The 16,514-nt window shown below is 40.2% G+C and overlaps 1 protein-coding gene across 1 annotated transcript in view; it reads right to left on the bottom strand.

The window, feature by feature from the left end:
• Positions 1 to 16,514, bottom strand: part of LOC102491536 (transient receptor potential cation channel subfamily M member 6) — a gene marked incomplete at its 5' end in the record, with an annotated part of 118,350 nt that overhangs the window by 93,972 nt on the left and 7,864 nt on the right. The window contains 2 exons of the mRNA XM_006145515.2: positions 2,613 to 2,784; positions 12,532 to 12,656. Coding sequence (XP_006145577.1) covers positions 2,613 to 2,784; positions 12,532 to 12,656 — 297 coding nt within the window. The remainder of the gene's footprint in view (positions 1 to 2,612; positions 2,785 to 12,531; positions 12,657 to 16,514) is intronic.

Below are 16,514 nucleotides of genomic sequence, written 5' to 3' on the forward strand. Positions count from 1 at the left end.
CTTTGTCTCTCTCTCTCTCTCTCTTTGATGAATTAAAATAATAAATAAATATTTTTTAAAAAAAGTTAAATTGATAGGGAGAAAATGGCATATTATGTAACAAAAGTAATAAAAGAATAAAATTTCAATGAATATTTCATGAATGTTAGAATGAAAAAAAACTTTTTTCATTATGTAGCCATTAAAATATGCTAAATTATGCTTATTTCCACCTCCAAATTACAAGTTCCTACAGTAGACATCTTATCCCAGGACAGGGCACTTTTGTCCATCGAGAAGCTCATGCCTGACGTCATGTTCTAGGAGGGTTACGAAACAGAAGCTGACATTTGGCCACATTTCAAACAGCAGAGGCCAGGCATTCTGGTAGAGCCTCTACAGAGTGAGTCTTTTCTGTTCACGCTCTTCTTTTGTAAGTATCCTCTGCCATCAAAGGTTTCCCAGGGACTCAGGAAATAAAGGAAAGTAATCCACAACATACTTATGTATTTTCATTTCATCAAAGTAAATCCCTTTTTGACCAAGTCGATGACCAACACAAATATGGCAGAAAACCTCTCTTGTTAAATATGTCAGGTATAAAGATCAGTTTTGAAAATTAAGAATTTGGGGTCTGTGGGAGCATTTTTCTTTTTTTTTAGTTTATTCTGTGTGAGTATGGGGGGGGCGTGGGTAGGTGGTTTACTGTTTTTGCCGTTTTCATATAGATTCTCCTTGGAATACTCAATGTTACCAATATGCTGTAATCGACCCCTCATTCGTTCTTCACAGTCAGTGAAATTCCCAAGATAAATCCTGTTTCATGGTTCACTGCTACAAAGGGTCTCCAAAAAAAATCATGGCAAATGCATAGTATGAAAAAATTTGCATGGATGTCAAAACTTTTGCAATAAAATAAACTCAAATTTTAATTTCATGTTCCATGTAGGTTTTAAATCCCCTCCTACAAGCAAGCTCAGGGTTGTGAACAAAATGGGGAATAGCAGGGAATACAAATGACAGAAACGTTGCTTTCATGGGGCATGCACTGCAGTACTACACAGCAGCCCAAGCAGTTTAGGGGTTGCAAATAGGTCAGTCGAGGCAATAGGGCATTTCAGGTAACTAACATTTCAGACCCTCAATGGGCTCTTCCCTTTTTCTTTGGATCCATTCTCTGAACCCTGCTTCTTCCCTCCCATCTGTTGGCCTCTCTTTCTCCTATAACCCCCACTCCACGGAGGACAGCATCTGATCCACTCTCCTCTTTCTGTGGCCTCAGAACTATCATTTCACACAAGCTCAAAGTGTTTGTCAACAATTTCTAGAACACTACCCCCCCACCCCAACTTGTCTCAAAGCCATGAGATGACCACTATACCAAAAAAGGAAAAAGGAAAGGAAGAAACAGACCTTTCTTAAAGACATGCTATGCACCTAACACTGACCTAGACACACCTGACATACATTTTTTTCAATTAATTGTCACTGCAGAAGTTAGAGGTAGAGAGTTTCTTCCATTTTCATAGTAAGAAAATGGTTTTACAGATGCTACTTTCATTACCCAAGGTCACAGGCAGTAAAAGACAGAGCTCTGATCAGTCCAACCTCACCAAGTTCTGTCACTTCAAGGGATCCAGCTGAAAAGGCACTTCTCAAAGCAATACTCAAAAGTTGAAGTTTTGAGCCTCCTGAAGCATTCCTATTTAGTAGTTCTCGACTCAAAAGGATAGAACTATTTCATGGAACATTTAATTTTTCAATGAAAGAAACTGAGGTTCATCTTCTGCTTTGGACAAAAGTCTCTATTTCTCCAGGTGGTACCCAGCCTTCCCCCTTCTCTGTGAAGGACACACCACTCTGCCCACAGATCAGTGCTGATTCTGGCCCTGCCTCTCGCCTGCCCTCCTACAAGTTACTGTTTTGAAGTCCCTCTGGGAGCATGACACAATCCTGACACCTTTCCAGATCTCTGTATCTAAAAGTCCTGTCTGGCTTTAACTCCTTCCTTGTCCATGGTCATCCCACCCACATATGGAATGTGATCTTCCCTGACCATCCACCATCATAACCTACTCTTCACAAGCTATGCTATTGCTCTTCAGCCATTCTCATTCCCACACACATAACTTCCCATCCCTCTCTTTCCACCACTCCAACTTTAAGGACTCTTTCTTTTTTATAGAATTATTTTATTTAACTGTATTTATTTACTTGTTTTTTAATTGACCAGAGAGGGACAGAGAGAAAGTGAAGTGAGAAAGCAAGCCTCCAGATCAGAGACTCAAACTACAGTTGGCCATGTGGGAGTCCAGCGGCCCTAACCACCACACCACCTGCCGACCCCAACTTTAAGGACTCTTAGACTCTGCTAAAGTCTCCATCTTTCCTTGAAACCTCCTGACTTATTGTCCCCCAGCGATTTCTTCCTCGCTTTCACCTGTTACCCACAATTCTGGACCATCTTAAATTGCATTTTCTTCTGGCCGTGGGTTCATACATGTTACCTTCATCTCTCTGGCTGTTCTAAAGCAGGGTAGCCTTGGCCCTCTCTGCTCCATACAGATGACAACAGAGTCTAGCGCCTCAGCAGTTTAGACCAGACCCGTTGGCTGAGTCTCTGTGATACTCACAGCTGTGAATTTTCTGCAGAGAGAGGTACTTCTCCAGGTTCCTTCTGAGCTTCATCTCATTTCCGTACTTGCCCACAGTCCCATCATCAGACAGGATGAAGTGTGAGTGCATACAGTTGAGCATGGTGAGCTTGCTCAGGGGGTTCCCTAGAGTCTGGTACAGACACACCACCTGAGAGACAGCAAGAGCAAGGGAAGGTCAGAGACTAGATCCTTCCCCAGGCCTAGCTCCTCCAAAGGCCTGTTTCTATGCACTAACAGATTTCCTGTCAAGGCTAAAAGTATACTTACTACTAAAAGCAGTGCTCCTCAAACTATCTGTGGAAAATAATCGATTTTTTTTTTTAGTTTTCCATGTTTTTATGGACCAATATATCCTATGATGCATAACTAGAATGCAGTTCATGATACATGAGACTTATTGTTCAACACAAGTTGAACAATACCTGTGTATTCCATGTTTAGCAACATAAGCCCACTGACCTTGTGTTTTTATATCACATGGTCACATGACTACCAATGGTTCTAAATATTCTTTTTTTCCATTTTCTTCTCTCAGACTATTAAAAAACAGTCAAAAGACTAGCATGTGTACATAAACCATGCCATTACCCCATAATACTGCCTTTCAATAGATCTAGTCCAGAGTAATATTTTGACACTGATTTTCTTTCCATTATTCTAAATAAAATAAGAGTAACAGCCAACTGGCCAAATGGCATTTCATTCCATACAAAACATCAAGATCTTTATTACATTTATGGATTGTCCCTTAAACTGATCCAATTCTTACTTGCTTTTTGAAGCAGGAGCACAGTATTAGAACTGGAGTGCTCAAGTTTAAGTCTTCTTCCACTTACTAACTGTAACTCTCAGTAATTCCTATCTTTTTCCTTATGTATAGATGAAGATGACAATAATTCCTACACCAGGAAACACAAGAAGCTTCAAAGAAATAATAGATGTAAAAAGCACTATGAATTTTAAAAACATTAGACTTTAAAAGTTACCTGTATAATTCCAAAGCATGAAATGAGGCCAGAAACCAAAAGCAAAATGATTGACATATTTAATACTGTTTTTTATTTATGGAAAAATAGCATAAAAACTTAGAGAAATGAAGTATACATAATGAACAAAAAAAATTACATCAGGCTGAAAAGATAATATAAAAGGGTGTGTGTGTTGGGACCAGCAGTTAGCGTAATGGTTATATCGCTGGACTCCCATGTAGTCGACCGCAGTTCACGTCCCGGACCCGGTGGCTTAAAACTCACGCTGGGTGCGTGTGCGTGTGTGCCCAAGATCCCGAGAGAATGGAGGAGAAGGGATTGTGGCATGGCCAGCCCCCCTAGGTGGTAATTTCTCACTTTCTGTCTCTCTGTCTCTCTCTGTCTGGTAAGCGCATGCGCCCTATAGCAAAAACCTCTCCAAAAAAAAATAGTGTGTATGTTCATTGGACAGAAGAGAGACAGTGAGAGGGAAAGTGAGAAATCACCCCCTAGGATAAATGGCCACACCACAATCCTGTCTTCTCCATTCTTCTCCAGGGATTCTGGCCACACATGCACACATATCCAGTGTGATTTTCAAGTCACCAAGTCTGGGACTCAAATCATAGTCAGCCATGTGGGAGCCCAGTGCCTTAACCACTATGTATGCTTTTCAGTGGAAAATGTTTTCCACTTGAAAATGCACAAAGACATATGAAAAGATGTCTAACTTCAGCAGCAACCAGAGAACTGGCCATGAGAAAAAACAGGTATTATTTCACATGTATCAGAATGGCAATGTCTGGAAAAGCCAGAGATTCCAGTATTAGCAGAGGTACAAGGAAAGGGGCACCCACCTACCCAGCTGCAGGGGAGCTGTTACCTCCTCTCCAGATGGCAGTAAGTCACATTTTCAATGGTCATACAAACTAGCCAGGCATTCTGCACCAAGAATTACTTCGAGAGAAATAACCAAGCTAGTATTAAAAGATTTATATACCTTATCACAGTATTATTTTCTGTAAGAGTGAAAAACAGGAAACCACCTAAATGGATGGAAATAGAACAGTTGTTTAAATTATAGTATAGCGCATCATTGGGGAGCCAACAGGTGGCATAGGGGTTAAGGTGGACTCCCACGTGACTGACCACAGTTTTGAGTCACAGACCTGGTGACCTGAAAATCATACTGGGTATGTGTGTGTGTGGCCAAAATTCCTGGAGGAGAATGGAGGAGAAGGGATTGTTGTGTGGCCATTCTCCCTGGGGAGGTGATTTCTCACCTTTTCCCTCACTGTCTCTCTCCTGTCCAGTGAGTACACACACTCTCTGGCAAAAATCTTAAAACCAGGCATGAAAAATCTACTCCCATCAGGCTAACATCACACCTCTCATTGGAAACAATGCAAGCAAGGAAAGAATGGGAAAATATATTCAAAGTGTTAAGTGAAAAATAATTTGAACCTAAAATGCTGTATCTGGCAAGATTATCCTTCATGTGGAAAGAAAAGATAAAAACATTCTCAGGTAGGGACCAGCAGTTAGCGTAATGGCTATGTCGCTGGACTCCCATGTAGTTGATTTCTTGCTTTCTGTCTCTCTGTCTCTCTCTGTCTGTTTGACAAGCGCACGCACCCTATGGCAAAAACCTCTCAAAAAAAAAAAAAATTCTCAGATAAACAAAGCCTGAAAGAATTTACCAACACCAGACCAGCTCTTTGAAAAGTTCTGAAGGGAGTACTATACCAAAAAAACTAAAGACAGACAAATAAGAGAACAAAAAATGACCAAGAGAAAGATCAACTTAATGGTAGGGACAAGTTCTGAAATATCAATAACGCTGAATGTTAATGAAAAGGTCAGACCACAGTAACACTGCAAATTCAACAAAAGAGATTACATGAGATTGAACGGCTGAAGTAGAATTCTATGACTTTTTTTTTCTAAAACTTACTGAATTTCTTCTATACTTTGTCTTCCAGATTTAAGGATTTTTGTTTTCTTTTGAATTGTTGGGTTCAGCAATTTGTTGAAGAATTTTTGACCCTTTTGCAATTGGAAAATATTTGTGAGCATTCTTATTTTGTGGCAGAATGGTTATTTGCATGAGTTCAATAATACAATAGTATCTGTTGCTTTGCATCAGAAATTGAATTCTTATGGGGCTTTGTGCAAAAGATGGACCAAATTGATATTAACGTGATTATTTATTTTTAATATTTCTGCAAATAAGTTAGTTAGACTTCTCTTTAGTAAAAGAGGGAATGAAGAGGGACCAGCGGTTAGCATAATGGCTATGTCACTGGACTCCCTCGTAGTTGACAGCGGTTCGTGTCCCGGACCTGGTGGCTTAAACTCACGCCAGGCACGTGTGCGTGCTTGCCAGAGATCCAAACAGGAGAATGGAGGAGAAGGGATTGTGGCATGGCCATCCCCCCTGGGGGGGTGATTTCTTGCTTTCTGTCTCTCTGTCTCTTTCTCTCTCTGTCTGGCGAGCACACGTGCCCTATAGCAAAAATCCTCTCCCCCCCAAAAAAAAGGGGGGGATGAAGAGAGAGGAATAAAATTGTTTCAGAAGAAAATTACAGTGCACTCGTCCCTAGATTCTAGCTTTGTCCATACTTTAAGATCTTTTGTGAATCAATAAAATGTGAAAAATGAAGTTTGGTATGGAAGAGAGAAGGGGAAGGAAAAATACAGGTAAAAGTATGCTTAACTGACAAAAAATGAGAAGCTATTTGCTGATGATAATGTATATAGTGATAAAACGTAAATTTAAATAAATAATGTTAAAAAAAGAAAAGAAAAATCTAATCAAAAGCACCCTTGGTCCTCAGACTATGATCTTCTAATACTATGTTCCTCTAAAAGCTACCAGCCATTTCTCTAGAAAACAAACAATATATACTATAAACTTAGAATATTTTTCATACTAACACAAGGAAACTGTGTGACCAGCAGATGGCATAATGGTTACGTCACTGGACTCCCAAGTAGTCTACCACGGTTTGAGTTACGGATCTGGTGGCTTCAAATTCATGCCAAGTGTGTGCATGTGTGCCCAAAATCCCCAGAGGAGAATGAAGGAGAAGGAATTGCAGCATGGCAAGACCTCCTGGGGAGCGTGATTTCTTGCTTTCTGTCTTTCTGTCTGTCTGCTGACAACAAGCACCCTGTAGCAAAAACCTCTCTCTAAAAATAAATAAACAAAATAAACTATGAAACTGGAACATGACAGAATTGTGCAAAATGACTCAAAAGATAATTTGCAAAGGCTCCTCCACCTTTCAATATAGGACAATTTGCGCTTGATTAAGAATAATAACAATAATTAATGTATCAAAACACATCAAATATGTTAAAATTCATGAGTTTAAAATAAAATACAACTCAGGGCCAGCAGATAGTGTAGTGATTACGTCGCTGGACTCTCACATGAGTGGGAACACACGACCCCAGTTCAAGTCCCAGACCCAGTGTCTTCAAAATGATGATGTTCATGTGTGAGTGCATGCCCAAGATCCCGGGAAGAGTACAGAGGAGGAGGGATTGCAGCATGGCCATCTTCTCTGGGGGTGATTTCTCACTCACCCTCTCACTGTCTCTGTCTCTCTCTCTCTGGCAAGCATATGCACCCTAAGGCAAAAACCTCTAAAAAAATAAAGTAAAATACAACTCATTTTAAACCTTTGGAGAATAGTGGGTACTCATCTCATTATTTTGAAAACTGCCATAGATAGAAAAAAATCAAGTATTTATTCTGAGCTTTTTATTCAACTGTACCACAAGGTATACCAAGTGTTTTATAAAAAAAAGTTATAGATCATTTAAGCTAATAAATGAAAGAACACTACAATTAAATATCAGCATTTGTATCCCCTTTGAAATAATGAATTGAAGCCATGATCACTAGCAACGTAAAAAGAGATTATGTTACAAGGGTAGGACACACCTCCTCCTGTGCATAGACTTGTACAAAAAGAACCTGAATCTGATTATACCTCTAGATCAAACTACCACTTTATAAAAAAGACAGAAAAGAGAAAAAACATAGTAACTCCTGCTACAAAAGGTTAAATTTGGATCATCTAAATTGTGGGAAATGATCCAATTCCTTCAACAAATAAATTTTTTAAAAGACAGAGAAAATCTATAGCTTAAAAGTGACTTGGGGACCAGCAAATGGCATAATGGTTTCATTGCTGGACTCCCATATTGTCGACAGCAGTTAGAGTACCAGATCTGGTGACTTTAAACTCATGGAACCTTTTTTGTATAATGAAATTTCATAACTAAAAAACTACGAAACTTGACTAATCTGGTTAGTTGGTGTGAGGTTTAATGACATTGTGATTATTTTTCATTAATCATATATTTTAGAAATAATTATTGAAGGGCCCAGCAGGTGGCGTAGTGGTTAAGGCACTGAACTCCCACGTGATCGACCGTGGCTCAAGTTCAGATCCAGTGGCTTGAAACGCATGGTGGGCGCATGTGCGTGAGTGCCCAAAATCCTAAGAGGAGAATAGAGAAGAAGAGATAGTGCCATGGCAATCATCCCTGGGGGAGGGGTTGATTTCTCACTTCCTGTCTGTCTCTCCAGAGAGCACATATGCCCTATAGCAAAAAAACTAAACTCTGAAAAATAAAAATAAAATAAGAAAGAAATACCTACTGAAATATTTACAAATCAAATTACCTGATGTCTCAAATTTGCTTCAAAATAATAGAAGGGGTTGACTGGGAATGTATAAGAGGAAACAAAATTGACTATGAACTGATAACTGATAAAAGTTAGGACACCGGTATACAGGGAAGGTCTTCATTTTTCTGATCAATTATTTAATATGTTTGAAAATTTCCAAATAAGATGTTAAAACAGGAGCCAGCAGATGGCGTAGAGGTTAAAGGGCTGGACTCTGGCGAGCACAGGTACCCGACAGCAAAAAAACTCACAGAAGAAAAAAAGAGAAAAAGTTAAAATAAACCATAAGCATGTCAATATTAATTGACATAGAAAAATAACTTTGTTAATTAGTTAAGCTAAAAAAGCAGATTTGTAGCAGAGAATTTCTGTTCTTACTTTTTACAAATATGCACTTTTGAAAATAATTATTTTATTTATTATTATTACTTTTTGTTTTTAAGTTTAAATTTTTAATTTTACATGGTTTAATTTGAAATTTTATCAAACTGAATCTGAAAAAAAATTGTTTAGTAATTTTTTTTTTAGGGTTTTTTTGCTATGGGGCGCATGTGCTCTCCAGACCGAGAGAGAGAAAGACAGAGAGATAGAAAGTGAGAAATCATCCCCCGGGGGGATGGCTACACCGCAATCCCTTCTCCTCCAGTCTCCTCTTGGGATCTTGGGCACGCACGCACACACGCCCAGTGTGAGTTTAAGCCACCGGGTCCAGGACGCGAACCGCAGTCAACTACGTGGGAGTCCAGCGACATAGCCATTATGCTAACTGCTGTTCCCCCAATTGTTTAGTAATTTAATTCTTTATCCTCATTTTACACATGATAACACTTAATCCAGAGAAAGGTACAAGGGAAAAAAAATCATCTTTCTCATATTTAATATAGGGACCAGCAGGTGGCATAATGGTTATGTCACTGGTCTCCCATATGGCCGACCATGGCTTGAGTCCTGGACCCACAGGCTTGGAATTTATACTTTCTGTGTCTCTCTGGTCAAATTTAAACAAACAAACAAATAAACAAATAAAGTTAAAAGACTGCGTTGTGGCCATCCTCCCCTGGGGGTTGATTTCTCTCTTTCTGTCTTCTGGTGAGCACATATGCCCTCTAACAAAAATCTCTCTCTAAAAAAAAAGATATTTAATACATACAAATAAAGTCATTATTGAAAACAGAAAAAATGTACTATAATTGATAAAAATAATACTAAATCAAAATAATATTGTTTTTACATTTAGCCAGAGAGAGTGAGAGAAAATCAGAAAGGAAGTCACCTGGTCTAAGACTTGAACCACAGTCTGCCATGGGGAAGTCCAGTGCCTAGCCATCATGCCACCTCCTGGTCCAAAAAATATGCACGTTTTATATTATGCATATATTGAGTTATAGGAAAAGTGATGCACTTTTGCATAAAAAAAACATAGAAAAAATACATCATATACCAAAATACTAAGTTATCTTTATTTTTTATGTCTTCTCTGCCATCTGGAATTTTTACAAAAAACACATATTATTCTTACACATAGACTGACTGACACACGTTCACTTCCCATAGAAGAACACACAGCTGGACCACAGAATCAGTAAACAAGAAAGCATGAAACAGGGAGTAGTACAAGATGAAGGAAGAGCACTAGCAAGGGCCATATGAGAACGTGCCCTGTTTTGCTGCATGTAAACCATAGTTCACAGCAGCCAAGATAGGAACTCCACCTAAGTGTCCATCAGTAATGGAATGAATAAAGAAAGTGTGGTTTATTACACAGTGGCACACTACTCAGTCATAAAGGAGCATGAGATGTTGTCATTCACAGTGACATGGAAGAGTCTCAAAGATGTTCAGTGAAATAAGCCAGATGCAGAAAAAGAAATACTGCATGTTGTCTCTCCGATGTGGAAGTTGAAAAGGTTGAACCCCTGCAAGTCGAGAGCAGAATAGTGGTTACTAGAACCTGAGAAGGGGGAGGTGCTGAGATTGGGAGTTTGGTGACTGGGTACAAAATCACAGCTAGATAGGAGGAATAAATTCTAGAGTACAACAATGCTGCAGGACAACTCCATGTGTCAACAATTCATTGTATATTTCAAAATAGCTAGAAGAGAGGATTCTGAACACCAAAAAAACAACAAATGTTTGAGGTGATAAACAATAACTGCCCTGATTTGATCATTACACATTGTATATTTGTATCAAAATATCCAGTCTCCCATAAATATGCACAGTTGGCACTTGTCAATTACTATAACAATTATATTTTTAAAATAAAAATTGTATTTTAAGAAATTATGCTTAAAAAGCATGTTTAGAAAAAACAACTTTGACTATCACTCCAAATAAGACTGGAGCCATTGAAGGGTTCTGTACAGAGGAATGACATAATCTCATTTATCGTTTAGAAGAATCACTCTGGCTACTGCGTTGAGAATAGACGGTAAGAGCAGACAGGGGAAGAGTAAGGAAGGTTATCACAGTCATTCAGGAGACAGACAGTGCTGGCGTGGACCCACTCAACTACAGTAGAGGTAACGGGAAGTCAGATATTTGGGGGATATTTTAAAAATGGAGCTGAGATGTTTACTGATGGATCCAGTTTGAGACATGAGACAAAGAGCCCACTCCAACATTATCCCAAGTTTTTGACTTAAGTAACTATAAGGAAGGGATTATTTTTAACAGAGGGTAAGAGAAGCTGTCAGAAGACAGGAGCTGGTGGATTTACCACATCTGTGACATCCAGGTACTGTGTTAAGTTGACAATTTGGACATGTGTTCATTTCTTTTTTGTTTGGAAAGGATTGTCTACTTACATCTTTTCCAATAAGATCTCTCTGGTTCTCAATGACGCCCCAAGGAGGGATTCCGACTGTCCAGATTTTTCTCAAGGACTGTGAGGAATGGGCTTTCAGGGCATCTCCAACGACATATTATTCTTACACATAGACTGACTGACACACGTTCACTTCCCATAGAAGAACACACAGCTGGACCACAGAATCAGTAAACAAGAAAGCATGAAACAGGGAGTAGTACAAGATGAAGGAAGAGCATTAGCAAGGGCCATATGAGAACGTGCCCTGTTTTGCTGCATGTAAACCATAGTTCACAGCAGCCAAGATAGGAACTCCACCTAAGTGTCCATCAGTAATGGAATGAATAAAGAAAGTGTGGTTTATTACACAGTGGCACACTACTCAGTCATAAAGGAGCATGAGATGTTGTCATTCACAGTGACATGGAAGAGTCTCAAAGATGTTCAGTGAAATAAGCCAGATGCAGAAAAAGAAATACTGCATGTTGTCTCTCCGATGTGGAAGTTGAAAAGGTTGAAACCCTGCAAGTCGAGAGCAGAACAGTGGTTACTAGAACCTGAGAAGGGGGAGGTGCTGAGATTGGGAGTTTGGTGACTGGGTACAAAATCACAGCTAGATAGGAGGAATAAATTCTAGAGTACAACAATGCTGCAGGACAACTCCATGTGTCAACAATTCATTGTATATTTCAAAATAGCTAGAAGAGAGGATTCTGAACACCACCAAAACAACAAATGTTTGAGGTGATAAACAATAACTGCCCTGATTTGATCATTACACATTGTATATTTGTATCAAAATATCCAGTCTCCCATAAATATGCACAGTTGGCACTTGTCAATTACTATAACAATTATATTTTTAAAATAAAAATTGTATTTTAAGAAATTATGCTTAAAAAGCATGTTTAGAAAAAACAACTTTGACTATCACTCCAAATAAGACTGGAGCCATTGAAGGGTTCTGTACAGAGGAATGACATAATCTCATTTATCGTTTAGAAGAATCACTCTGGCTACTGCGTTGAGAATAGACGGTAAGAGCAGACAGGGGAAGAGTAAGGAAGGTTATCACAGTCATTCAGGAGACAGACAGTGCTGGCGTGGACCCACTCAACTACAGTAGAGGTAACGGGAAGTCAGATATTTGGGGGATATTTTAAAAATGGAGCTGAGATGTTTACTGATGGATCCAGTTTGAGACATGAGACAAAGAGCCCACTCCAACATTATCCCAAGTTTTTGACTTAAGTAACTATAAGGAAGGGATTATTTTTAACAGAGGGTAAGAGAAGCTGTCAGAAGACAGGAGCTGGTGGATTTACCACATCTGTGACATCCAGGTACTGTGTTAAGTTGACAATTTGGACATGTGTTCATTTCTTTTTTGTTTGGAAAGGATTGTCTACTTACATCTTTTCCAATAAGATCTCTCTGGTTCTCAATGACGCCCCAAGGAGGGATTCCGACTGCCCAGATTTTTCTCAAGGACTGTGAGGAATGGGCTTTCAGGGCATCTCCAACGTGCTTGGACACTCCTGTGAACAACCAGTTGAGAAGCTGAACTTTAACTTACAAATCACCCAAAACACAAGGTTGCCAGAGAGAGACAAATACACAAGGACACAAAAGGCCAATCTTAGGGAAAGCTGTCAGCACAGAGCAATGAGTTTCCGACATTTTGGCTGCCTCTGTGCTCTCTCGACCCCTCTTTTCCTCTCCTGCTATCTCTCTCCTACAGTTGTAGAGGAAACGCTTGAACAATTCTTTCTTCCTTTGGGCAATTTCTGCCTGTGACTTCAGTTCTACACTACTCTGGCTTGATCTGAATGCCCTGTGCATTGTTCTTCCTCAGCGAACCCAACTCCGACATCATGAATGTTTTAAGGATTGCTTTCTCTAATCTCCCATGTCCCACCAAGACATTCTGCAGATGTGTCCCTTGCTTCACTAAGGAAACTATTTGTTAATGGTATATGCACACGAGAGAGAAGGGGAGAGAGGAAGGAAGCACTATCCATGGGGCCTGTTCATACCACAGTCCTTTTTTTTTCTAATTGTCCATCTCATCAGGATGCTGGGCACCTGCACAGGCCCAGGGTTTTTCAAACCAGCAGGGCCAGGATTCGAATTCTGGTCATTCATGTAAGCACTAGCTTCCTGAGCACAGCACTTAACCCCTGCACTATAGGGCAGGCCTAAAGGCAAACTAATTCAATACTTGTACACACACAAGGCTCCCAGATCTAATACATGAAGGAGTACTACATTGATGTTTGCCCTCTCCAGATTAATAATAGTAATAATTATAGTAGCCAATACTTACTGGTGAACAGTAAGATTCCAGTAAGTATTGGCTAACTCTTTACATATATTTGCATTGTAAGTACAAACATTTTATAAAGTTTATTTATAATAAAAAGCACATGCACATGAGAGGGAGGGAGAGAGAGATCCTTGACAGGGTTTGCTCATATAATTCCCTTTTCTAGGCCCTCCAGCTCATCAGGGTCTTGGGCACACATGTGTACACCCAGGGTATTTTTACTGCACTTCCAAGCTGGGCTTACGTAGGAACTTTTTTAGTCCATTCTATAGACAAAAGTTGGAGCACAGAAAGGTTAAATAACTGCACAAGGTTATAGGGGCGGCAATTTGTAATCTGGTTTCCAATCAATGTCATCTAATTTTTCTTTTAGCAGACTTAAGGGCCAGCCCCAGGGCCTATTGCTTAAAGTAATTGGATCCCACATGGCTGATTGCATTTTGAGTCCCAGTCCCAGAAGCTTGGAAAATACCCAGGCATGTGTGTAAATACCAAGGCATGGATGTGCGTGCACGAGTGTGTGCCCAAAGTCCCAACAGACTGGAGAAATGGAGGGGAAGGGATTGTGGTGTGACCATTGGTGAGTGATTTCTCTTTCTCCCTGTCCCTCTGCTGCTCTCTGTCTCTCCATTTCTCTTTCTGGCAAGTGCACATGCTCCTTAGCAATTATTTAAAAATAGACTTCAATGCTTAAAGTAGTTTAGGTTCACGATGAAATTGAACAGAAAGTACAGAGAATCTCCATGGACTCCCTGCCAACTGATAAACAGCCTCCCTCACCATCCACATCCCCCACTAGAGTGGTACGCTCTTGCTGAGCCGCACGGACACACCCATTCTCACCAGGGGCTGCCGTTTACATCAGGGTTCTCTCTGTGTTGTATGTTCTATGAGTTTTGACATATGTAAAATGATGCGTATGCACCACTGCAGGATCATACAGAGGAGTTTTACTGCCCTGAAAGTCCTCTGTGTCCTACTGCTCATCCCTCTCTCCCCCAAGCTCCTGGTAAACACCAATCTTTCTACCATCTCCATACTTTAGCCTTTTCAAAAATGTCCTAGAGTTTACGGGACCAGCAGTTGGTATGATGTCTATGTCGCTGGACTCACATGTAGTTGACTGCAGTTTGAGTCCCGGACCCAGTGGCTTAAACTCATGCCAGGCATGTGTGCATCCATGCCCAAAATCCCGAGAGGAAAATGGAGGAGAAGGGATTGCAGCGTGGCCAGTGATTTCTCAATTTCTGTCACTCTGTCTCTGTCTTTCTGGTGAGCACATGTGTTCTATAGCAAAAACTTGTTTAAAAAATGTCCTATAGTTGGGCTCATGAAGTAAGCAGCCTTTTCAGATTGGCTTAATCTGCCTTAATCACAACACTGCATTATAGGACATTCCTCTACGTAAGTATTGACTATAGTACGTGTCATTAGCCCAGAAACGAACAAACTAACAAAACCTGCCTATTGTATGTGTCTGATATGTAGAACTTGGGTCATTTCATTGTCTCTGGCATTTCCTCTCCACCCACTCTAGAGTCATCTCTAGACCCATGCTTTGCTGGCCTAGCTACTTCTGTTCTAAGCTCTCCACAGGGGATCCTAACACTCCTTCTGTGGAGACTGGCTGTAAGCCCCAACCTCACCATGTCATTCCCCTGCTCATTCACCTGTTAACACCTTGGAGAGCTCCTGGTCACAGAGAGCGTAAACCACGGCCTGTCAGCAGAGCACTCAACAGGGTTTCCAGTCTCTGGCTGTCCCTGGTCCCTGCTGCATGGTGCACACTCCAGTCAGTGGCTTTATCACCTGTTCCTGCCCATGCCTTAATCTCCAGCTACATGGTCACCCCTTGCCTAGATGTCTCTTCTCACTTGTTCTCAGAAAAAAGTCAGGTGCTCCATCCTTCTCCAAGCCTCCTAAGGTGTCCTGCATGAATCTGGAATTCTCCCTCTTGCTTGTGCTCTGAAATGCTTTCTTTGTATCTCAACTGTAACCCATCAGTATCCATTTCTAGTTAGTTGCTTCTTGTCTGTCTGTCATGGCCTGCCCCTTCACTAAACTCAGGGCCCATAGTACTCATCTTTCAGCTACAACACCTAACCAAGTACTTATACACAGTAGATCACTTTTATTTCAATTTAAGTAAATATCAAAGACTCGTGCTAAATTTGTTCAACTATAGTTGAAAAGTATTTCTAGACAGAAGTTCATAAGCAGAACTTCTCAAATGTATTTACTTTTTAAGAATTATTTATTTTCCTTTATTAACTATTACTATTTTAATTTGCTATAGGTCACGTGAACTCACCAAAGCTCCAAAAAAAAACAAAGAGAGAAAGCAAGTCCAGGTCCAGGATTTGATCCACAGTAACCATGTGGGAGTCCAGAGCCCCAACCACCATGCCACCTGCTGGCCCCACTTCTCAAATGTAAACATCCATAAGAATTATCTAGAGGTGTTGTTAAAATGCAAATTCTGAATCTGCAGGCCTGAGGTGAGACCTGAGGTCTGCATTTCCAACAAGCTCTCAGATGACGCTGGTGCAGCTGGTGCAGGGATCACTCCTTGAAGAGCCAGGCCCTGGAGGAGTGAGGCTGACTCAGGTCAGGCTGGTGGCCATTTAGGGAGCGGCAAGTATTTCTCATTTCCAATTTTTTGTGTTTCTATGAACTATCTCAATCATCTTCACACTCTTACATTTGTTTCTCTAGGTTAGTTGGCCCTAATCTATAAAGTTAAAAAACAAGCAGCAAAATAAAGCATTTAATAGTTAGTTATTCAGAGAAAAAAGCCTTATCCAGGTCTACCTTACTCTGAGCTCTGTGACCTTCCCCACTCCACGCCCTGTGTAACTGGAAATGAAGAAAGTACCATACAATGGACGTAGAACTCTGCCAACTTCACTTTATCCCAACAATGTGAAACAGTAATTATCTCTATAAAATGTACAAAAGGAACTGCCAGGTCACCTACAAGTGACATGTCAAGTCCCTTGGTTTTATTTTACTTTATTCTTTCTTTCTTTTTTTTTTAAAACTTGCCAGAGGGACAGGAGAGACAGGAGGG

Source organism: Tupaia chinensis, unplaced genomic scaffold (genome assembly GCF_000334495.1).
Source record: "Tupaia chinensis unplaced genomic scaffold, TupChi_1.0 Scaffold000147_1, whole genome shotgun sequence".
In the NCBI taxonomy this organism is placed as follows: Eukaryota; Metazoa; Chordata; class Mammalia; order Scandentia; family Tupaiidae; genus Tupaia; species Tupaia belangeri.